General features: G+C 38.9%; 2 protein-coding genes across 17 annotated transcripts in view; both read left to right on the forward strand.

Annotated features, from left to right (window-relative positions):
• Window positions 1-9,343, forward strand: part of LOC117822052 (protein kinase C-binding protein 1-like) — a 30,469-nt gene extending 21,126 nt beyond the window's left edge. For 11 of the 16 annotated variants that reach the window (XM_034696660.1, XM_034696669.1, XM_034696662.1 and 8 more), the window contains 6 exons: window positions 2,275-2,727; window positions 2,833-2,981; window positions 3,192-3,272; window positions 3,357-3,435; window positions 6,219-6,458; window positions 8,222-9,343. In XM_034696660.1, the coding sequence (XP_034552551.1) occupies window positions 2,275-2,727; window positions 2,833-2,981; window positions 3,192-3,272; window positions 3,357-3,435; window positions 6,219-6,458; window positions 8,222-8,400 (1,181 nt within the window). In that variant the 3' untranslated portion in view covers window positions 8,401-9,343. Of the gene's footprint in view, window positions 1-2,274; window positions 2,728-2,832; window positions 2,982-3,191; window positions 3,273-3,356; window positions 3,436-6,218; window positions 6,459-7,977; window positions 8,082-8,221 lie in introns of all 16 variants that reach the window. The other 5 variants (XR_004633115.1, XR_004633117.1, XR_004633116.1 and 2 more) reach the window with 1 other exon arrangement.
• A 1,233-nt stretch (window positions 9,344-10,576) lies between these two features.
• LOC117821267 overlaps window positions 10,577-24,562 on the forward strand; it is a 33,438-nt gene continuing 19,452 nt past the window's right edge. Inside the window, exons 1-6 of the mRNA XM_034695418.1 lie at window positions 10,577-10,668; window positions 12,526-12,594; window positions 12,684-13,854; window positions 13,962-14,208; window positions 16,312-16,638; window positions 16,796-16,979. Coding sequence (XP_034551309.1) covers window positions 12,537-12,594; window positions 12,684-13,854; window positions 13,962-14,208; window positions 16,312-16,638; window positions 16,796-16,979 — 1,987 coding nt within the window. The 5' untranslated portion in view covers window positions 10,577-10,668; window positions 12,526-12,536. The remainder of the gene's footprint in view (window positions 10,669-12,525; window positions 12,595-12,683; window positions 13,855-13,961; window positions 14,209-16,311; window positions 16,639-16,795; window positions 16,980-24,562) is intronic.

Here is a 24,562-nt window from a genome sequence, read left to right on the forward strand (position 1 = left end):
TTATAAACAGACATCCATCCAAAATAATACAATTAAAACAGATTCATTTGTAAGTAGAACTTTATCAAGTGTTAAATATTTTAGTGAACTATCAATTCTTTCATTGAAGAACAAAAACATGAATGTTGAGTTAAATATTACTCATTCCCCTGACCCAACCCATTCAAAAATTAACAAAAATGCAATCCCAACAAAGTCCCATTCAAAATGTTAAGTGAAAAAGCATCTTCCCTCAAGCTTCTCAAGCCTAGCCTCTGCATTTTTGCTACACCCTTTGGGGCAATGGGCTCTTCCTGGGTTTCATCAACACCCTCCATGTCCACTTCCTCAACATCCAACTCCGACTCTTCCTCTTCAGTGTCACTGTCCAGCCTTGTTGAGGATGGCTCTGCATAGATATTCAACTATACTTGCATTAAATCTGGTTGTTTTAGTCAGGAATATGCTAAAATATATTTCCCCAAGTTTATTTAAGTTCCTTATTAAGAGCCAAACTTTAATTTAGTAAATTCCTGTTAATTCCCATGGAAAGTTTCCAACTTTGAAAATTCACGGAATTTTGCAACCCTAAGGGCAATACAACTGTTATCATCATGGCTTTCTTCAAGCTACTACTAATGAAATGCTTCTAAGAGTAATCTGATATCATATTGAGATGCCATGAATAGAAAACTTTTGTTAATATTAACTCTTGCTTTAAAGTGTGCTTAATACATGTTAACATATTCAGCCTTTAATTGGTACCAAAAAAGACAGATGATACTTTTTCCCCACACTCCAGAGATGCTGGAATTTAACTTTTTTTTTGACAGTTTTGGAGCATTTATTTTACAATTAAGAGCTGTAACCAAATCACTGCTATTTTAACTTGTATGGTGGCAGTAATTACAGTTATGTTCTCTTGCTGTGGCTGACTGGATTGAACTCACTCTCCAGGGTCTGACTGAACGATCAGTGCACTAATGTCTGTGCTTAATTTGATTTCATGTGTCACTAACACTCTGTATTTATGCATGTCAAAAAAGCTCCAACCTGCAGCTTTTTGCATGACTTGCAGGAAGTTCAATTTATAGATACATTTTCATAATTTAGAAACAAAGAAAACATACCCCATCACCAACACGTGTGTAATGTACTTAAAACTTACTCACTTGTTAACTTACTGCATATGTACAGCCCTCCCTGCACCATCTGTTTCCCTCCTCAGTGATTGAAGTCAACAAACCCTGTATTTTTTAAAACCATATTTGTCAAAACAAGATAAATCCCTTCTGCCTCTAAACATGTATGCACAACTTTTACAATGTTTAAAGGCTGCAGCTGCTCATAAAGCATTCATTGCTTAGAAGAGTACATTGGAGGTAGTTTTCCACACATTCCTCTTACTTGTCAAATCTTGTTCAAGGTTCAAGGTTTCTTTATTATCTCTGGGGGGCAATTTGTTTTTCAGTCAGCTGTGACATAAACAAAACAGTACAACAAATGACACCAACATTAAAACATTTAAACAATAACATAAAAACAGTAGTTATGTGGCGTCATTAAGCAGGCCAGTTGCTACTGCATTGCGAATCTGCGGCCTGAGGGAAGCAGGCGAAGCTCACAAAAAAGAGGATGGCACGGGTCAACCATGATGGACCAGGCTTTGCTGAGGGTCCTGGCTCGATGAAGGCTCGACATGTCAGGCAGGGATTTGCCCTCAACCCTGCTGCATATTTTCACAATAGCCTGAAGTCTCTTTTTATTTTTCAGACTAGTCGACCCCTACCAGCACACCGTTGAGAAAGTTAAAGAGATTCAATAAAACAGGAATAAAACATCTGCATAAAAGACTCGTGGACATTTAAACCCCTGAGCTTATGATAAAAGTACATTCTTTGATGAGCCTTTTTGCAGACAGCCTCAACCTGATGCTCGAATGTAAGTTTATCATCGATAAAAGTGCAGAGATATTTGTGCCGGTTCACAATCTCTTATCAATAAAAACAGGGGAGAAGGCAGTGGGGGTCTTCTTAAAATCAATGTTGCCTACATTATCCTTAATGTCATGTCCTTAAGCTGCCAGTCTTGAGCAGAAATCAAACGCAAGATTAAGACATGTAGAATGCTTACTGATCTCTAACTACAAAACACATGTTTTAGTATGCAGTCTTCATCCGCTGATAAAAATTTAAGGGACCTCACTGTAATGGTGTGTAAAATTAGGGGACCTGCAACATAAATAATCCAAAATGTCTCACACTTAAGGAACAATCTTTTTTTTTTACTTCACAGGTAAAGTTCCCTCGTCTGCTGCAGCAGCTACACCATCACGAGACGCTGTGTCCAATCTGAAGGACTCTGTACAACCGGCCATCACCGCAGCCCTCAACCTTGTGTCCACTGCAGCCTCTGGTCAGACCTCTGCCACCACAGCTACCACCAATGTTCCCTCTCCTGCAGCCACTTCTATCTCTGCAACATCCCCAGTACCTGCAGCTGTGAAGAAACAGCGCCCTCTGCTGCCTAAAGAGACAGCTCAGGCCGTGCAGCGGGCGGTGGTTTGGAATCCAACCAAATTCCAGACCTCCTCTCAGAAGTGGCACATGCAGAAAGTGCAGAGGCAGCAGCAGCATGGAGAGCAGTCGGCAGTGCAGGCAGAGGCCCCGAGTCAGGCACGCAGCCCACAGCAGCTGCAGAACTCCTCCTCCTCTAGTACCCGATATCAGACCAGACAAGCAGTGAAAGGTATAAACACCAGAGAGATCATTCATCTGAACATTTCACTAATCATTATCGAATATAATGTTTGTTAAAGATGCTTGATTTCCATTTTCCCTTTGCACCATGCAGTGCAACAAAAAGACACCCCTCAGAGTACATCGTCATCGACAGCTGCTCAGGTCACATCTGGTAGCTCCTCTTCTTACACATCAGGAGACTTGCAGATCCCCACAGTCTCAGCAGATGTTGCTGCAGATATTGCCAAGTACACAAACAAAGTAAGTTCATTTCAGTGATGAAATATGAAATGAAAAAGGACTGAAGTAGTTAATTATTGATAAAAGAGAATAATCTCTCTATTTGTAATTTTGCCCTGATTAAAATATTCAAAGCTTATTTTGTATTCCACAAAATATTGAAAAATTAAGGGCAACTATTTCTTAATATAAACTGTTGAATGATAAACTAATTTTGACAAAACTCTGCAGATCATGGACTCGATAAAAGGGACAATGACTGAAATCTACAACGACCTTTCCAAAAGCACATCAGGAAACACGATTGCAGAGGTAACCCTCACACATTTAAAAATTCATACTAATATGTCAAAACTCTATCAGGCAACTTCTAATCTCCATGTATTTGTTCAACAGATAAGACGTCTAAGGATAGAGATTGAAAAGCTCCAGTGGCTACATCAGCAAGAGCTCTCAGAGATGAAGCACAATCTTGGTAAGTTGCCTTCTTCCATTAATATATCTGCAGTAAATGTCCACCTGGGCGGTATGGTCTTATATTTTTCAATTCAAATTTGCTTTATTGGCATGAACAACAAGATATTATTGCCAAAGCACATAAATTCATACAGTACATTATTTATATTCACAACACACTACACTCACCATATATACATTAATCACACACCATATTCATTACATATTATATTCATCATATACATATCAACCATATATTACATATTTTATATGCATTAATGAACGATGGTGTCACCTATACAGCATATCTCAATGTCCTCACCCGATGCGGCACGCTCACAAAACCTCCACCCAAAATCAAACACCATGGGATGGTGCGTCCCTCAGGCTGTGACAGGCAGACACATATTTAGCAGCCAGAGGAGCTGCTGACCCTTCCCCCAGGAGAACTGACAGTTTCTCTTCTGGGGTTAATGTTGGGAAGTTTGGTACCATTTTAGTAATTTCCCTGTAGTGGGAATCTCTTAGTAAAGAGAACTTGCTGCAGTGGAGGAGGAAGTGCATCTCTGTCTCTATGTCCCCTGTAGAGCAGTGAGCACATAGACACTCCTCTCTGGGCAGCCATGTCTGTCTGTGTCTCCCTGTCCCTATAGCCGGCCGGTGGTCACTCAGCCTGTATTTGGTCAGGTTACATCTTTGTTTTGTATCTCTGACACTGTATAGATATTCAGATAATTTATAATCACGGTTTAGGGTAAAATAACAATTCATTCTACTTTGGGTCTTTGTTTGGTTTCTCCAGTGATCTAAATACAGATCTTTGGAGTGCTTCGTGATGAGTTTAATTTGGTTGTGTTTTGGATCCGTGCTCACTGGAGTCTGGCTGATTAGCTTCCTCACCAGCTGACTAAGGGGACAGTTTTCAGGGTTCAGCTCTTGGGTTTTCAGTGCTTTATATTGAAGTGAGTCTTTTGGGCTTAAATTTAGATGGGTCCAAAATTTGATTGCCCGTTTCTGAATGTTTAATAGTAATGGGAAAGAGTTTTTCTTTGAACATGTAGGATTCTTCTACATAATTCAGTATGGAGAGCTTCTATTGGGTGTTTGTCCCATGAGCCATGCTCCAGTCTACTGAGGGGGCCCCAGATCTCACTTCCATATAGAGCTATAGGTACAATTACACTATCAAATATTTTTGTCCAGATTCTAATTGGAATGTTAATCTTGAATAATTTGGTTTTTAATGCATAGATTGCCCTTCGTGCTCTTTCTTTAAGTGCATTTATTGCCATATTAAAATTTCCTGATGCAGATATGTTCAGACCATGGTAAGTATAATTCTTTGTGTGTTTAATTTGAGTGTTATTCAGAGTAAAAATATATTTATTTTCAAGACATCTGGGCTTTTTTTGAAAGATCATTATTTGTGTCTTCTTAAAATTGACCTCCAATGCCCAGTTCTGGCAGTATTGTTCCAGGATGGTCAGGTTATATTGGAGACCATCTCTGGTTGGAGACAACAGAATAAGGTCATCTGCATAAAGCAGGTATCTAACTTCTGTGTCTAAGAGTGTGAGGCCCGGAGCTGCTGAACCATCCAGCTGCACTGCAAGTTCATTTATATACAGATTGAATAATGTGGGACTTAAACAGCATCCTTGCTTCACACCAAGGTTGTGTGTAAAATTATCTGTTCTTTGATTGTTGATTTTCACGGCACATTGGTTGTGCTCGTACATATATTTAATAAGATCATAAACCTTACCACATATTCCACTTTGAAGGATTTTGAAGAAAAGTCCTTCATGCCAAATGGAATTGAAGGCTTTTTTAAAGTCAATGAAGCAAGCAAATATTTTTCCCCCCTTTTTTTGGTGGACATGTTGGTCAATTAAAGTGTGTAAGGTGTATATATGATCAGATGTTCGGTGATTTGGGAGAAAGCCAATTTGACATTTACTAAGAATATTTTTTTCTTCATCAAAAGCTTGTATCCTGGAGTTTAGGATACTACAGAATATTTTTCCCAGGTTGCTGTTGACACAGATCCCTCTGTAGTTATTGGGGTCTGTTTTATTACCATCTTTATAGATGGGGGTGATCAGCCCCTGGTTCCAGACATCAGGAAAGCAGCCTGCAGTCAGCACCATGTTGAACAGTTTAATAATTGCAGTTTGAAATTCAGGAGTACTGTTCTTCAGCATCTCATTATTGATGCAATCTGTGCCATGAGCCTTTTTGGATTGAAGAGTTTTCAGTTTGTCTATTTACTCTTTCTGTGTAATTGGGTAATCTAATGGGTTTTGGTTATTCTTGATGGCTGATTCAAGGTTGTCTAATTTTGTTTTAATTTCAGTTTGATTAATGTTTAGATCTTCAGGTGGGATACTTTTGTAGAGGTCATGAAAATGACTTCTCCATCTTGTATTGCTAGTTGTTGAGGCTTTGTGGTCTCTAAACTGTTCAACATGTTCCAGAACTGACCCTGGTCTACTGCATTTTCAATCTCCTCCAGTGTTTTGTTGGTGTAGTGGGATTTCTTTTGTCTGATGGTCTGTTTGTACTGTTTCAGGGTCATGTTGGTTTCTGTGTTTCTGGTTTGATAGCTGTCTTAAGTGTTTTCTCATTTCTTTACATTCCTTATCAAACCATTGTTTTTCAGAGGGTTTTTGATTACAGTGCTGACTGTGGGGTTTCTTACTTTTTTCAAGCTTTGCATCTAATGCAGCTTTTTGGAAGATATCGTTAATTACTTCCATGGCTTATAAATAAAGCTGTTCATTTTGTTTCATCTAAATGCAGAATTGACGATGGCAGAGATGAGGCAGAGTCTGGAGCAGGAGAGAGAACGGTTGGTGGCTGAAGTGAAAAAGCAGACTGAGTCTGACAAGCAGCAAGCAGTGGATGAAACCAAAAAGAAACAGTGGTGCGCAAACTGCAGGAAAGAGGCCATCTTCTACTGCTGCTGGAATACAAGTTACTGTGATTACCCCTGCCAGCAGGCCCACTGGCCAGAACACATGAAGTCCTGCACACAGTCAGGTAACATGAACACACCTGTGAAGCAATGTGTAGTTTAAATTGACAGCATACCTTTTATAAAGTCACCACATACATCTCTTTTTGATTTACAATGAGCAGTGTGATGCACAAAGCTAATACACTACAGTGTGTATCTAGATTACAGAATCAGTTTGCAGTTATTGATGTCGGAAAATATACTGCTAATTAGATCTGACAACATGATACAGTTTTGTTCATTCTTTTCACGTATGTTTACTGGAAATATTCAGATGAAGACATAAGATAAGAATAACGCACAGGCATCAAGAAAATACTTCTGCATACTTTCATTGCATAGCTTTTCCTGACTTCACTGAAGTGTATTGTCTTTTTGTTGGTGACTTGTTGTTTTTATTTGCCTTGTTTACTTTGGTTATTCTTGTAATGCACTTTGTACCATTGGTTAAGGAAAGTAATCTATAACTTATTATTATTATTATTATCATTATTATTATTATTATTATTATTATTATTATTATTATTATTATTATTATTATTATTGTTCTATAAAATGTGTTTTATGTTTTAAAGTCAGGTTGTTGTCATGTGCACGTAAAGGACCTAGTGTTTTTCCATAGCTGTGCTGTCCACAGTGTAATCACTTCCACTGATAAGTTTATATAGTTAAAGAGATTCACATTCCAGCATTATTCCAGTTTATATGCAGCCACTAAAATCTCAAACACTCAGAGTTACCTTATTTTTAATGCTAAAAGCTAACCTTGATAGATAATTTTTGCTATGTCCCTCATATCTTGATAGCAAATGCATCATTCTGCAATGTGCTTAATGTTTATGTCTGGATATTAGACTTACTACTGTGGAGCACTATACTAACTCATTTACTGCCATTCGAATGGATGCAGCCCCTAGAATTTAAAAATGTACAGTGGTGGAAAAAAGTTTTCAGACACCCCAAATATTGCATTGAGAATCACTCTTAGGTCTTGAAGTGCAATTTCTTTTAGCACAGTCACAGCCAGGTGTATTTATTATTTGTTCAGTTTTGAACACATTCTCTGTTATTTGTTGACTTTGATACCGACAATGTTGAGAACTGACATATTGAAACTGTCAAGAATTTAGCTTTTGTTAGTTTTTCTTGTAAATAATAAACAAAAAATATATAATTTGTATTTGTTTATGTCTGTCTAATGCTTGAAACACAAAAAATATTTTACCACAAATATTTCATGACAATATTTGAGATTGTGAAAAATGTTCAGGGTGTCTGAAACTTTTTTCCACCACTGTATATTGAAAATCAGAAATGCATTTGACTTTAGTGACTAGGTTTTCTTGTTGATTTATACATAAAGGCATGATTGAACTTTCTTGTAGCATTCCCTGGATATATGTTTCTGTAAATGTCTGTCCATTCACTGAAGTCTGATGTGATGCTTTATCTTTTCAGATGTTGCTATTCTTTTGTTTTACATTTATTTGAAACAAAACAACTCTCTTATTCTTGGATGTATTTGTTTTTTTTAATATTCAGATAGAACTTCTGAGTCAGCACCCTCTCCACACTAGTATTTGTATGATACAGTATCCTGCAATTAATACCAAATGTGCAATAAGCATGAAATCACCACCATGTGTGTAAGTATTTTGGGCCTATGCAAAATAATAACAGTGGGGTATTTCATCATTGTTTGAGGATAAGAGGTAAATTCTGAAGACAATCAAAAGTGCATATTCGGTGTCCATGTGTTCATTTCATATTTTGTTTTGCCTTCCAGCCTCAGCTTCACAACAAGAGCCAGAAGCAGAACCCAACTCAGACCCTGCAGTCAAATCATCAGGGCACTCTCCCTCCACACAGACCCTGCCCTCAGCAGCAGGATCCATATCAGACAAAAGCAACTCTCCCACGTATATGGAAAAGAGCAAGGACAGTGCTGGTGTTCCTGTGACCTAACTACTACACTACAGTTACTCTCAGACATTTTGCAAGGCCACTGTTGTGTTGTCCTGTCAAACTTAAAGCTTGAAGGCCTGCACCTCTGCGACAAATCACTTTCATTCCCATGTTCTGTTTCATCTCTCATCCAGAGTATCTACAGGAGTGTGTTCATGTGGATATTCACCATGTGAAAGAAGTCTGTCTTAAATAATAAAATGTGAGTCTGTATGTTTTCATACTGTGGTTTTGTTCTGTGGCTTTGTTGACACCACTTTGGTTCAAGGCTGAACAAGATTGTATCCAATCACAGAATATTTGCCACATTAACACTGTCAATGCTGCTCTTCATAGCTGTTTACTTTGTGGATGCTTTCCATTTCATAAAAAAACATTTGAAACAGCCATCAACAGTTGTTGCTCATTCATCAAGGTGCCATCAGAAGTATTTTCAGTTATGCAAGCTTCAGTTTCAAAAACATGTCCACTTAAAGACACCATGTTTCAACTATCAATGTTAGCTGTGGCATTTCTGGTGCATACCTTTTTTTGTTACATAGTTCTTCATTTGTATAGACCTGAAAAAAAAAATCTGTGATTTATCAAAGAACTTAAAAATGTAAACTGTAAAAAGTTTTTGTAAGAAAGTACCTGAACAATATTTATAGTGTTTTTATAGTATGTTTAATTAAATCACATTTCTATGTGTCTAAACAAAATTATTTGAAAAGAAATAACTTCACATGAATGTCAGCTCAGAGCAAACTCTCTGTTTAACTGTTATCCAAAGCTGATGACCAGACTTTAAGAAGTTGGTAGGCATAAATAAAACTGCATTTTGGCTGGATGTTCTTTCCTGTGAGCATGTCTGTTATGAGCTTGTGTCTCGTTCGTGTTTACATGCTGTACATACAATAAATGGAGTCGTGAAGAAATAAATAAAAATGCTCTGATCAACTTATTTACTGTGGGCCTGGACTCATTCACGGGCAACACCTCTTTCCAACACAGCACCAATCACAGAATCACTTTCGCAGGAGCACTATACACAGAAATTTCCCCCCTCTCTCTTTTTCATACCACTGCTCTGTGGCGTTAAAATGCCCAAGCAGAGGAATATCTTTTTTTAATTGAATTGTATTAAGTTCAGTTGTCCATATATTATGTTTTATATCACGTGAGTACGAAGTGCTTGAGACATTTTAACCGACTGAACAAGTGAAGGGATTTACTCTTTCAAATACAGGATGAAAGGACTGTTATAATTAACACTAAACACATCAAAATGATTTTAAAATTTAAGATGACTTTATCTATACTGACATTTTTAAGAGACAGCTGCTGTATGTGAAATAAAATCACCCGACTTTTAGAGGAATGAGCCAATTTTCAATTTTCAATTTTCAAAGTCAAGGCTGTGGAGACTTCAACAAAACATTTGTTGCGTACACTACCAGTCCAAAGTTTGGACACACCTTCTCATGCAATGGTTATATTTTATTTTAACTATATTCAACATTGTAGATTAATACTGAAGACATCAAAACTATGAAATAATCTGGTTTTGCCATAATATGGATTACAACAGTAGTCAAATAGGGCTATCCATTGTGTGCTCACCCTTCCTCTGAACAACTCAACTGATGGTCTCAAACACATTAAGAAGGCAAGTCATTCTACAAATGAACTCTTGACAAGGCTCATGTTAATTAGAAACCATTCCAGGAGACACTTCATGAAGCAGACTGAGAGAATACCAAGAGTGTGCAAAGCTGTCATGAAGGAAAAAGGGGGCACTTTAAAGAATATAAAATATAAAACATTATTCTGGTTTATTTAGCATTTTTTTGTTCATTAAATAATTCCATATATGTTCTTTCATAGTTTTGATGCCTTCAGTATTAATCTATAACGTTTCAAATCATTAAAATAAATAAAAAACGTTGAATGAGAAGATGTTTCCAAACTTTTGACTTGTAGTGTTTATTTGGAAAGCTCTGCTAATGGTAATAAGTCAAATGTACACATAACAACAATCGGGAGGCGTGTTTCTTCGTATCTGCGTGCGCGCATCTTTACAGATTGCCACATCCAACATGGCGGCGACGTTGACGTTCGACTCAGCCAGTGATGCGGCTTCCACGAGCAGAAACACGGTGCTTTCCGCATGCGAGTAACTCTCGCGAGAGTTACTTTATCAGCAAGACAGAGAAAATGGACGGTCGTGCTAGATAGCATCCCAGCTAAGTGAGCTCAATAACCGGAAACTTATCATTTGTATTCAAGGTATGAAAACAGTTTTAGCAGATTTTTTCGATTTACAAACATGCAACATTATTTCTTCTGACCAGTGTAATTTGAAACAGGTAGCTTCGCGGCGTTAGCATTTATTTACCACATAGTTTAGCAGCTAGCGTTGAGCCTAGTAAGCTGCACAGAACAATGTCGCCAGTAACAGAACAGACTCCTTTTCTCCATGTACGAAATGACTGACAAGTGGTCGTAGTGTTGCAGGCATACAGCGTGTCTGCCGTGTTCCACGTGTCAGGGACATGGACATGAACATAGGGAGGGTTTCTTTTTAGTGTGCTGACGGAACAGTGAGCACTATTTGGACATCTTGGACTCGTGTTGTTGATGAGGCCTTGTTTTAATAGACCTCTTGCAAAATAGTGTGGTGCCATCACTATAAATACAGCTTCCATAAGTCCCTTTAGAAAACATCTCAAAATAAACAATATATAACCTGCGACATTCTTGTTACCCCCCCAGCTACATCTGTTATAATAATAGTCATAATAATAACTTCAAATTGGATTGTCACAAGTTGACTTATTACATGTGTGTTCAGGCTTACAGACTAACCATCACTGGCATTTTTATTGAGGCTGACTTCACCTCTTGATCATATTTCTCAGTGGTGTTATATAGATTCGAAATGGGGCTGAAGACATCCCCCCCAAATTTTGTTAGCATGACAGCTTCAAGGAGCTGCTGCAGATTTGTTGGTGACCCATAATGCAAATTACTATTCCCACCACCACCCTAACCTAACCTACTTGATTGGATTAAGTTTTGGTCACTTTTAGGAGCCATTTAAGTGAGGGAACCCATTGTTATTTTTCCATTTAGGATGATTATGAAACTGTGTTTGATCCTTTCTAAACTTGCCACTTGATGGTTGATGAACTGTTCTCCAAATGAAGGGAAATGTATGCAATTATAACATCCAACCAGCCCGATGTAAGTACACAGGAGGATGGATCAGAATCAGAATCAGAGTCAGAAATATTTTTACCCCGGGGGAAATTCAGTTGTTACAGAATGCTTTTATACAGTATGAAAAAATATTAATAGAAAGAAGGAATAACACAAGATATAAATACGTATGAAATAATATAATTTGGATTAATAATAACATACAAAAACCCATAATAGTTACAGTTCGCAATGTACAAAAGCACTGGGAATGAAGGTATTGTATACAGAATGTTGAAGTGACAGGGGTATTGCACAGTGTATTGCATAGTGTAATGCATGTCATTGCACAGACTACAGAATATAGTCTCTTTAATTTTTTCGCTGCAGGACAATGGCAGAAAAATGATTTGTTTGTTTTTTTGATCACAGCAACTCGGCCCCTGACGTAAGCGGTTCACAGTTCTAGACCAGCAAAGAGTTGGAACCGCTCTGGAGCACCAGTTTTTCCCACCGGGAGCCAGCTCTCTCACAATCGAAACACGAAAAAACGGTTCTCAATTGAACGCTGGCTCCGAACTGGCCCTGAAACTGCCTCGGTTGAAAAGGGGCAATAGTGAACTCTGACTAATGTGGAAATGATGGCTAGACTGCTGTCTCCTACAGCAGCAGATACTCTTTTTGAGCTTACTGCGTCAAAGTATATATTGCGGCTTATCATTCAATTCAAACTGAAGCTTAAAGCTTGGTGTGTTTTCCCTCTCTAACCCAGGTTTTTAGAATAATTAAATGACACTTCACATGACTCTGAAAATAAGGCCTTTTCTACAAAACCACATACTCATTGGTCGTGTTTTTCTGCATTTAATCTTCATCCAACTTGCCTAATAGTTCTTTCTTTCTCGAGCTGTGTACTTACAAATAGTATCCTCTGTGTTTTGACAGCCCTGACACTCATGGATGTCAATATGGACCAAACGGAAAACAGAATCATTGCTGCTGATGATAATTCAGGTAAGAAAGACTCACGTTTATAAGTTGAATGAATGAGCAGATACATTTCTCTTTTGTTTTTGTTAATCCTGATGGTTCTCTTTCTATAGAGGAACAGCAGAGCCAGTCAGAAGGGGCAGAGTCGAACATAAGGCCGCCCTTATCTGAAATTAAAAAGTCCTGGGGCTTCAGGCGGACAACAATTGCAAGAAGGGAGTTCTTGGAAGAAGTTGGAGAACTTAGCAGCAGTCCTCCTCCCGTCCGCAAAGCCAGAGGTCGCAGATCAAATCAGACACCTCAGACCTCGAGAGAAACCCACAGCCAGAGAGCTTCTCGTACAACCAAGAGTGTCATAGATGAGCTGGAGTGGTCTGCACCATCCTCACCTGCATCAGAGGACAGCAAGCCGGCCTCAGAAACATCAGCAGGAGGGAGCCTTGACCCCAGCTTATGGCAAGATTATGGGTCTGCTTTCCATACTGCCTTCTCGCTGCTAGGCGGAGGTGAGGACTTGTCATTGGATATGTCAGATTCACGGGCCATCCCTGACATTTTGGGGGCCAGTGATGCCATCGAGCCTCCACCTCCACAGGATACAAATGAAACTGAGGTGGCTGATAACGTAGACTCTCCTGAAGAAATGGAGATTTCACAGCCTGTTGGTCCTGACCATGCGACAGGAGGGGAACTGGACGATGTAGTGTTGATCTCTAGTCACGAAGACGACAGTGATGACATGACTCTAATACAGATAAAGGAGCAGATGACAGCCAAAGGCAGGCAGGCTAACACAGGAGCTAGAGGTGGAAAGGGGGGAAGAGGAAAGGCTAGAGGAAGGGGAAGAGGCAGAGGAAAAGGAAAGGGAAGAGGTAGGGGAAGGGGCAGAGGGAAGGGCAGGGGAGTGGAGCTTCTATCAACCATTGCAGACCATGAGGATGATGAGGTGGTGCTCATTAGTTCAGGCGAACAACATCTGCAAGAGGAAGAAAAAATAAATGACTCACACAGTTCTGAAATACAGAGATCACCTGTTCACTTTGACATCACTCTGAGTCCTGCTCAGCGATCAAGCTCAGACTGCATAATCATTGACACTGATTTAGACCATGTGACTGATGTAACTCCCGGGCAGTATGATGATGCACCAGAGGAGGAGGAGGTTGAAGAAGAAGAAAGAAAGAAAGACAGTGAAAATGTAAGAGAGCACCCAGGCGTATCAGTCTCTGGTGGTCATGACTCAGAGGCTCTGTTCTGCATCTGTCGACAAAAACAGGATAAAAGGTACATTTCATTTCTGGTAACAAGATCCCTAGGGTCTCAGAAGTTTGCATACCTCACACATCTGTCAGTTTCACTTGCTGTTAACTTTTGTCGGTTCACTGTTTCAGGTTCATGATCTGTTGCGACAGTTGCCAGGACTGGTTCCACGGGGAATGTGTTGGTATCACTGCAACGCAGGGTCGTAAGATTGTGAAGAAAGGGCAAGAATATATCTGCCCCCGCTGCACCACACAGAAGCAACTCCAACCTGAAGCTCAACTCCACCCGCAGCTGGAGCCTGAACTTAGCTTTCCTGAATGCTTGAGACCATCTGGGGAAGAAGGAAAAGGGAGTGAAGAACCACAAGCCCTGACGGTGAGATCTTTTTATTTTTTGTCTTGTCGGGGATAGGGATGGAAATTTCAAGTATTTCCCGTGATCAATCTTGGAAATGTTAATCAATTATTGATAAATCTTTTAAAAAAAATAGACGTTTTCCATGTCAAACACAATGCTAAATGCGTTTTTCCCCCGAATCAAATTTTCCTTCACAACACAATGTATATAGCTGACAGTATTGAATATCTACGGATCCTATTGAGGTGTTAAAAATGTTAAACACGCTGAATATCAACGTGTGGAGCAGGCTCATAATCTTTGCGGACATACAGTCATACAAGTGAAGGCTCAGACTTCAACAAGGGAACTGAACAGAAACATATTTCAGACTCACAGTGTCCAGTTTTCTGTCTACTCATTCTTATTGAGAAAAAATAAGCATTTAAACGCGGTCAGGTGTCAGCCGGGAGCGCAACCGGGTCATAATCAGTCTGGCGGCGGAGAAAAAAAGGCGCTCATGGAGACCTGTCACTCAGCCGCAGCCCCCAGCTGAGTGTCAACACCTTTAACAGCTGATTCACATTGAAACATGCTTTAAACTTAAAACACCTCCCTGATAGCTGAACAAAGTATGAGACCACATGATGTTTGTTCCACGTGGTATAAAATCAAAACAAAAAAAATGTGTTTGAGTAAGTTCTTAACAATCAATGAATCGATACTCGATTCATTGTGAACATCATGGCTAATGTTTCTCTACCCAAACTGTATCAAGTGTATCAACTTTTCAGCAGTATACCTGCATGGTATTGCCATGACAATATTAAGCGTGTCTCAAAAAACAGGAATTTAAGTGCACATATTGGCTAAAACTTTTAGGCAAGACAAGGCAGCTTTATTTGTATAGCACATTTCCTCCACAAGGGCAACTCAATGTGCTTTACATTAAAAGTGCCACATAGTGCCTCTGTCTGCTCCTGTTTTTTTTAAACACACCACCATTTTTGAGACCCTTTATGTACAGTAGGGTTAGCAAAATATCCAGCTGTGGCCTCTTCTGATTGGCCAAATTATGTGAAAACATGGCCTCTGTTTAATAGGTAAGGGATAAAGTATGGTTAGCAGGTTGTTATGGGAAAAAGAATCCAGACATGGTGAGACATTCCCGGCTACTCACTTAAGATACAAACACGTTGTTAAAAGGATTGATTGAAAGATTATTTTATTGATATAAAGTGATTTATGTTTCAAGTTTTTAAAAATAGTCCCAGTGATTCGACTGCAGTTAGCGTTCCATGGTGATAGATTCTTATCTGCCTTTTCTGGTGGATTTACCATGAAACTATCCTCATTCAGCTCTCTTTCTTCTCTGAGCTCTGCAGTTCACACACCTTAAAAAATAAACAAATGTCACAACTTTGAACCCTGCTGCAATCATCACCACCGCTCATGGTTTAAGTGTAGAGACCGGTAATGTAAAGTTTCTCTCAACTGCTCCGCTGCCATTGCTAATATTACTGGACAGGATCCAATATGTAAACGTCCGTAGCCTGCCGATTTAGCATGCTAACCGAAGCTAACGTTTTAGCCACATTGTTTATCAATATGACGTTAACGGAAGCTAACGGTTTCCCCTCACCTTACGGCCTGTGGTGTCAACAAGCAGAAGCTAAATGTGCCGGAACTCTTTTCCGTGGATTGATTTGACATGAAGTGTGATCAGTTTGTCAGTTAGTGAATGTTAATAACCGCTGTCAGGGGGTTGTCAAGGGGTTGTCAAGGGGTTGTCAAGGGGTTTTGACCTATCAGAATCAAGCTTCTTACACAACCAGAAGACCAGTAAGAAAGCTGGGTTATAACTCTATTTAATAGGTCAAATGTTCCATTCTGAGTGATATAGAGCGCTGTGTTAATATTAAATCTATTTTTCCTGTTCATTGGTATTCAGGCTGTCTTTTGGAATATGTTCATTGTGCATGATCATAATGAAATGATGATGAAACTGTGATTCATTGTGCAGCCCTTCTTCCCAGTATGTCAATAGTTTCTGCCATGTTACTGTATTTTCATAATCACTCACCAGCCAATTTACATGTCAGGAGTATAGGCTTTGTGTCTGAGATGCAAGTATGGTTTCAGGAGGCTGTGGTGTTGGTGGAGGAGGAGAAAGAGGTAGAGGAGGAGGAGGAGGGGAAGGGTGAGGCAGCTCATCTGATGAGGCCAGAGCCAGAGCCAGTACCTGAGCCCGAACCTGTCCCTGAGGCTGATATGGAGACAGACAGCACTCTTCCTCTGTGCATTGGACTTGGTTGCCCCAAACCAGCCCTACAGGACTCTGTATACTGTGGCACTGACTGCATCCTTCAGCATGCTGCATTCGCCATGAAGACTCTTTCTGGTCCTAAAGTGCCTAAATCTAAAGGTCGGGGACGGAGAAAAGCTGCTACTACCAGGCCCACAGTCAAGGTAAGTCATTTCAACATGAACATTGAGAAATTCAGTTGATGTCATATATTTTCTTGTAGAATCCTTTCGACATATTATGTATTTTTCTATATTAAATCAAGAGTAGAAATCTAACCTGTACTGTGAATTCTTTATTTGACAACTCTTTTCATCACAGGATCAGAGGTCTGGTAGGATGTCAAAGAGGTTAGCATTAAAAGCTGTGGAGAAAGAAGATGAAGAGGAGGAGATGCAGGCAGATGATGGAGGGGACAAGGAAGCTGCATCTTCTTTAGCCTGCGACCCCAGTCTCTCAGAAGTTCAGACCTCCTCCATACCATCATCTAAGTTTTACACATCGTGTATGTACCTCTCGCCACTCGCACACATTCAAATCATACAGCAGTTTACACAACATGCACAAAGTGCCTCTTTCAGCAGAATCTCTTCTCTTTTTAACCTGCCACTACGTAACACAATCATACAAAGCATACACACCTGAACACATTCACGCTCTCTCTCTGGGATGACTGACACGTAGCAGGGTTCATCAGTAGGTAAGTATCATCACTTTTACAGTCTTTGTTGGTTCTTATGCTCAAAATGTGCTCCAGGAGTCATCATCAGTCAGGTTTCAAGCATACACACTCTACATACACACTCAAGTAAACCAGTCTTGTAACTGGAAACTTATAACCCACAACTGTGGAATGGTTCAGGGGTTGTTATCAGTGAGCTGAAACACTACTCCAATAATCATCTGTGACCTTGCAAACTGAAATGATTCACCTGGTAAATCCATCAGACATATGATACAGAACATGAGTCATTCTGTGAATGATGAAGAAGAGTTGGAGAAGCTCGGGTTGTTCAAAGGGAGGCTTTGCACTTCTGTGCTGTTTTCAGCAGTGCCTCATTCTGGAACACGTTATTTACTGTGAAGTACCTGCTCACTTAAGAGAGAGTGACAAATACTTTACAGGTATGGTTGCATATTGCACCATAACCTGACGTGAACATGAAGCACGTTTTCACATGTTGAGCTTGAAACAATCAAGAAGATGCTCACTTACAAACAACATTGCTTGTTATAGAAAATATTGAAGTACATTTTAAATATAATCTCTAAAAATGGATTTTAGGGGCCAGTTTTAAGTCTCAGGAGTTGAATCCAATTCCCATCACAGATTCAAAGTTTATTTTTTTAAATCAAATTAAAACTTCTTAACAATTACAATTAAACTTTTTTAATTCTTTATTTTCGGTGTAGGCAGGCTGCACAGTGGTGCAGTGGTTAGTGCTGTCACTTCACAGCAAAAAGGTTACTGGTTTAAATCTGCAGACTTTTCAGTGTGGTCCCCTTGCATGCTTGGGTTCCTTCCCACAGTCCACAAGACATGCTCTTCAGTTGAATTGGGGACTCTTGTTGTCCACAGGTATCAGTGTGAGAGTAAGTGAGTCTGTACATGTTGGCTCTGTGTTTGACTGATGATAGATCCAGGGTGTACTCTAGGATTGGCTCAAACTCCCATGACCCAGAACAGGACAAGCACTATAGATAATTGGTGAATGGATGGAATGTACAAAGTGTATACTGTGTATTGGGTCAACGGGCTTTGACAATTGGAGAGGTTGCCTTGAATTTATACCAAGAAAGCGTTTGCACACTATAACATACACCACTCTTTTATTTGATATGATTAACTGTGCTGAACCTGATCTTCAAGATCGTTGGAAGATCCCATTGTGGTGGATCTCAAAAGATCTCTTGCCCTGAGTATATTTGCAAGGACCAATCAGATACGTCTTTGAACCACAAATCAAACACAGCCAAATCAAGATTGTTGACTGACCTTTCCATACACTAAAGGATTGTGGAATTAATGTAAATAGGGACATTGTTTTTTGATCCTTGTGGAAAGAACATGCATCTTTTTCCAGTCCAGCAGCTTTAGCTGCATGCTACTACACATTTTCCATTCTGTTATAGTTTGACATAATTGATAAAATCCATAACACTCAGCATTTCTTTCACACTCACAGTGCGCATACATCAAACCTTTAAACACTTCTTGGTACCCACATAGACATGGCTCATATGTAGCCTACTTAAAGATGTCACAGTGCCACATTGTCGGTAAAACACATAATCTTCAACCTTTGGATTTCTCAGACCTAATTTTCAAGCACCAGATGTTTCCTCATACAGACAACAGAACCAGATGTAGTCTTATGCCTCTGTTTTGTAACTTCTTCTTTTGCAAGTTGCATAAAATGTTTTGTAGATGAATATATATCTGCACTTAATGCATGAAACGCACTTCAAACTCATACACACAACATTAGCATTTATAACTTACATTGTTCTTTCTTAAACCGTAGTCCTTCCTTAAACCACATTGCCCTGGGAAAAACTTTACATTGCGTCTCTTAATTCTGCAACTTATAGAGTCATATTTCTCCACACCCACAAACACTCTTGGACCAGTCATTGTACAGGCACAACAGCATCAGCTTGGGTAGCCTTCTGAAAGAAAAGGGACTGAGCAGCTGGCTTGGAGGTGGTGGAGGAGGAGTTGACCTCATCCTGCAGCGACACATTGGAGACTTGAGGATTCGTCCAGACAGATGCTTTAATGAGGTCCCACCCTGAGTCCAGCAAACAGTGTGTGCAAGATTTGTTGTCACACTTCCAAGAAGATGATTCTGAAGTGTCAACTGGCCACCTCCAGAAAAATGCTCAGATTCCCTGGACTTCTGAGGAATGACTTACCCATCTGCAATGAAGATGGCTTACAGTTCCCCCACACAAGCATACAAACTCTAGAGATGGAGCATCTCGGAACCTAGAAGTTAGAGATCACGAGTGTAGTGGCTAGAAAACCCTTTCAGTCCACATCAAGCCATGTTTAGCTCCAGCTACAAAATGAAGATGTAAACAGTCATGTTCCTGATATTCCTGACCTTTACCACTCCTGTTAAAACCACGCACTCATACATGCACCAATGTTCCCTTTAAAGTTAAAGCACAACATAGGTTGCAGCAAACAAACTCTTATTTCTGTGTATTCCTTGTGATCACAGACCTGGGGTCAGCTTTTACACATTTTGTCGAATCACTTTCAACCATTGCTGAATATCACATTTCACACCACTTTCACCAAATATTCACAAGTAAACTCAACAGACAAAAGTAAGAAAATAATGTACATGTCACACAATGCAATTTGATAGCTGTTTAATCGACCAAATGTTTGAATTATTTGATATGAATTAAAACACAGATTGTATATTACTGATAAGGTTAGAGGTATTAATAAGAATAGCCACTTTTCTTATTCTCCTTTTAACCGAAACACGCATGTTTTCAACACACAGGTAAATGTTTCTCTTTCAAGTTTAACAAAACAGATTTATCAAATTGACTTTGTTTCCTTAACTTACAAATAATCTAACACAAACATCAGTGAAAATGCTTGCAGGATAAATCATTATCCATGCAAAATATTTTTAATGAGTAAAGCAAATGGAATGAAAACTAGTTATCTATCTCTCAGACAAAAACTAGTCAGTTTTCAGATACCTTAAGCCTGTCACACTTTCCATATTAGGGTTGTAGCAGAAGTTTCAGAGATCAAAACCTCTACTGCTGGACATTACTGGAACTGAGTGATGAGTCATTAAATTGTTTCATTTCGTTTTGGGTAAATAACCCTTAAAAAATAATTTAAGAAATATTTATCAAACTCCAATTAAGTTTCTTCAAGGTTGAAGGAATTCTGATCAATTAAGTATCAACTTGTTAGGAAGTTAATAACCACAACCGTAATAACATAACTTTAAAAAATAAAATTTTGTGAAGATGAATCTAACATTGCACTAAAATCAATAAATAAAAGACATCAACCCAAAACTTCCCAAGTTTCCTGACAAAAGCTCCACTTGGAGTTGTTTCTGCATCCGTCCATGGTGATCACCTTTTACAGCCGTCTTTTTACCTCAAGGAGCCTTTAAGCCTCTGAATATGCACCTTTGATGCCTTGACTAAGCTGCATCCTCCTGGAAGAGAGGGACTCAAGCTGTTGTGTTGCAAGCATCTCGCAGGTTCACACCTGGGGTGAGGTCAGGAGAGGAACCAGATTCATGACATCAGTCGAACTTGATCCGTCTGGATACACCAAGTGAATCTTGGTGGCAAAGTCAAGATGCAAGTAATGGTGCTTCACATTTTACAGTCACGTTTTTTTTATTTATAAATCACAAACTTGGCATGAAAACTGGCGTATGCCAGTTTCAGGCCCCGTTTTGTGCATAAGCAACGTTTATAAATGAGACCCCAGATGATCAGGTCAATGGTCATTGACAACTGCGTGTCAAATTCAATGTAGAGTTTGAGCTCAAGTTTTACTCTATTTTCAGGGACTTCTGCAACTTACTTTAACACAAGTTAAAATAATCCAGCCAACAATAGAAAGAAGCAGTAACTCTGAATTTAGTTATTTGGCTTTGGATGAAGAAGATCAGTGCCATGAGTGACATTATTCATGGATTCTGGTGGGGGCTCATGCTAAATGGGATTTACTTTGGTTTACATCAGTTACTTGCTTTCCAACACTCATTTCTTGTATTGAAATTTTCCTCAGAGTCGACAAAGCATCAGTTTTCAAGGGGCTACTTCAACAAATTCAACAAATAGTCGGTTTCTTTTTTTTACTCTTTGCAACAGGTATCCTCAATGACATCAAGATCTCCTCTTGAAGAGAGATCTGTGCACAATCGATACACTACAACCTGACCATCCATACAACCGGCACGAACTGAATCTTTTGATTTTCCTTTACTTGGTTTTTTAGCAGCCACATAACAATTCATTAAGTTAGTCCCCAACCTTCAGACTGTCATGAAATGCGAAACATCCACAACTGGCCTCATGCCATTTATGACAGTCCTGTCAAAAACACAGCATTCATGAAGTTCTGTGACTAAACATCGCTCACATTTTTCAGTGTTTACAATACCTTTTGGTCCCCTGAACTCTAGTCTTTACACACATTTATAACATCTGTCTAACTGCAGTCAGACATTGCTTTGAAACAGCTTTTGAAATGAAAAACTTCGGAGAGCAAACATGACTGAGATGACCGAGCTCCAGAAACACACACTGGATCTCTGACACAGGGAGTTACTGGTGATCAACTTATATTGTTGTTCTGTAAGTTATTCTTTGTGTGTGTGTTTTGGGAGTGGGGGTCATTTTGGTGAGCTAATTACACCTTTATCAGAAAAGCAACAATGGTCCTCCTGGACCTTAACAAGGGATGTTGCCACTCATGGTTGGTTCCATCTTGATTGGGGGATTGTGAGGGGGGACGGGAGTTTATTTCAAGTTTATTCGGAGTTCGATCTCATTCCTTAACCTCAATCAAATATCGCATACCTCTCCAAGTTTAATTCTCATCATTTCTCTCTCTCTCTATTAGCTGGGAACTTGAACCTTGTACTGGATCAATGAATAAAACAGAAGCATAATTGTATCAGGCAAACTCATTTGAACAAGCCTAAGAAAGCTCTACTGAGAACTTAAGCCTACATCCACACATACATGGATATCTCTAAATAACAGATTTTTTTCTGTTTAAAAAAAACAGAAAAAAAATGTCTGAATATTTCTCTGTCCACAAAACAATGCAGAAATGGTTGAAAATACTTGCATAAGCATGACAGGCCAGTAGGGGGTGAGACTGTTATCAGTCTGTCATATCAAACACCAAAGAAGAACATTGTGTGCACATGTATTGAGCTCGCACTAACTGCAAACAGCATTCTTTAAACTGTGTATCGACTGGCAAATTGGAAACGAGCACGAGTTATCAATTCCCCCGTGCTGCAGTATGATAAAGAACTGTGAGGTGTCCTTCTAAACATGCTACTTGTACAGCAGTACTGAGCAGATGTAATCAAACCATCTTGACACTTGTGCAGCACATATAAGTAACAATTGCCAAACACAAGTACACCAGTGTTTCCCAAAACTTAGGTTTGTCTGCCCACATGAAAACCAGGAGAGAAAAGCTACGTTTTCCAAACATCCACATATGTATGGATGAGGCCCTGGACCTCTCAAACTAATGTGGGAACACTTTCTATCCAAAATATGTTGTCTACTGTAATGATGTAATGGTTTGGAGTGAAGCATTGTGAGGGTCAATGTGAAAAGATCCTGTTTAGTACCACAGTTCTTATATATCAGTTTACTTCAACAAATGAGGAGCAAGTTAACCTAGAAATACACATTAAAGAAAGAAAACATTTGAATTTAACTTTAAAATACCAAGAGGAATCAATAGTCAGTTTACATTTAATTTGGTATTGTTGCAGCTTTATTGAAACTATTGTTGATCAAATTCTGTATATCTTAGTATTATTTCATTTCCTTTCAAGAGTGTAAAGTTTGAGTGTTTGGTTCGGCTTGAGCGCAGTGTGACCTGAAGACGTAGTGTTGCTGTCATGAGTAAGGCTTGTGATTTCTGTTAAATCTAATTTTTTTACAGACCGCCTGAGAACATGACACTCGGTGGATCACATTTGGAGCAGTTATTGCCTGTTTTATGAAATGGGCTGATTAAGAGTTCAGTATGTGGGAAAAACAGGCACTTTTTAAAAGAGGTACTACTTATAGTGTCAGGTTTTAGCTAAAATATTTCACTTAAAAAAATGTATAGAACATATAAAAGAACAAAACAAAACATTGCTGTTCAATAACACGAGCCAAGATATAACAGGTAAATTCAATAATAAAACTTAAACATGTAATGTGCAGGAGGAGCCAAAGAAACCCTAACAGGCTTGTCGAGTGGCCCAGCTAAAGAAAACAATCAATACAAAGACAAAGCATCAATGTAGAACAGAATATCTACATATGACAAATAAAAACAAAAAAATATATTATATATAATATATATATATATATTATATTAATATTTAAAACAATGATGAAAAGAAAAGAAGAGAAAGAGAAAAACAAACAGAATATTTATTTATAAGTTAGGAAAGTAGAGAGAGTATGTGTTTGTAGATATGCATTAAAATTAGTATTATGTTGTATTGCTTAACTCACCTAATAGAGAGTGTATGGTTTGTTTCTTGAATGAGTTTAAATTTGTGTTACTTGTTATATGAGCGAGTAAACTGTTCCAAAAGTGAGGGCCTCTGTATCTGATGGAAAACTGAGAAAAGGTCGTTCTAAAGAAAGATGGATGGAGTTTGTTTGCAGACTTCAGTTGGTAAAGATGGATCTGAGAGTTAAACTGAAATAAATACTGAAAGCTTGCTGGGAGTAAATTGTGAGCCCAAACAAGGTTGCAGTAAGATATATAAGGGTAAATCATAGTGTAATACAAATTAAGAAGGATTTTTCTGGGTAACAACTGTCTTATTCTTCTTTCATTATATATTCACCTGTTTTATTTTTAACTGAGACCGTTTTTACTACCAAATGCCTTCAAAGCTTGAGGTTCCCAGCTTTGTAAGGGTCAAATCGAGTCTATATCTCAACATTTATTTGTAATACACCAGCACCCTCTACTGGCCATTCTTACAAAGTGCAACCATAGTGACAGACTCCCTGAATTTTACAGCTAGCGAAAAAGACTATTGTGCTCAAACGTCAAACTTCCTCTCATTAACTTTACAGGGTATTGATTGGATCACTTCAGATACGCTTTTCTGACTGTTAGTTGAGATTTCTACAGCATTATCTTTTCCAAGGTTCAAGTGATGATGAATATATTTTACAGATAGCTGTATTTTTAATATCATAATATAATGATATGCAGTGTTGTGGTACTCTAGTCTAGGACTCCGAGTTTTAACCCGTACAAACCGGGTTTCATTAACAAATCAAAAATACATTTTAAAGTGCGTAAAGCAAGGAAAGACTTGTGCT

This window comes from Notolabrus celidotus, chromosome 11, assembly GCF_009762535.1.
Source record: "Notolabrus celidotus isolate fNotCel1 chromosome 11, fNotCel1.pri, whole genome shotgun sequence".
In the NCBI taxonomy this organism is placed as follows: Eukaryota; Metazoa; Chordata; class Actinopteri; order Labriformes; family Labridae; genus Notolabrus; species Notolabrus celidotus.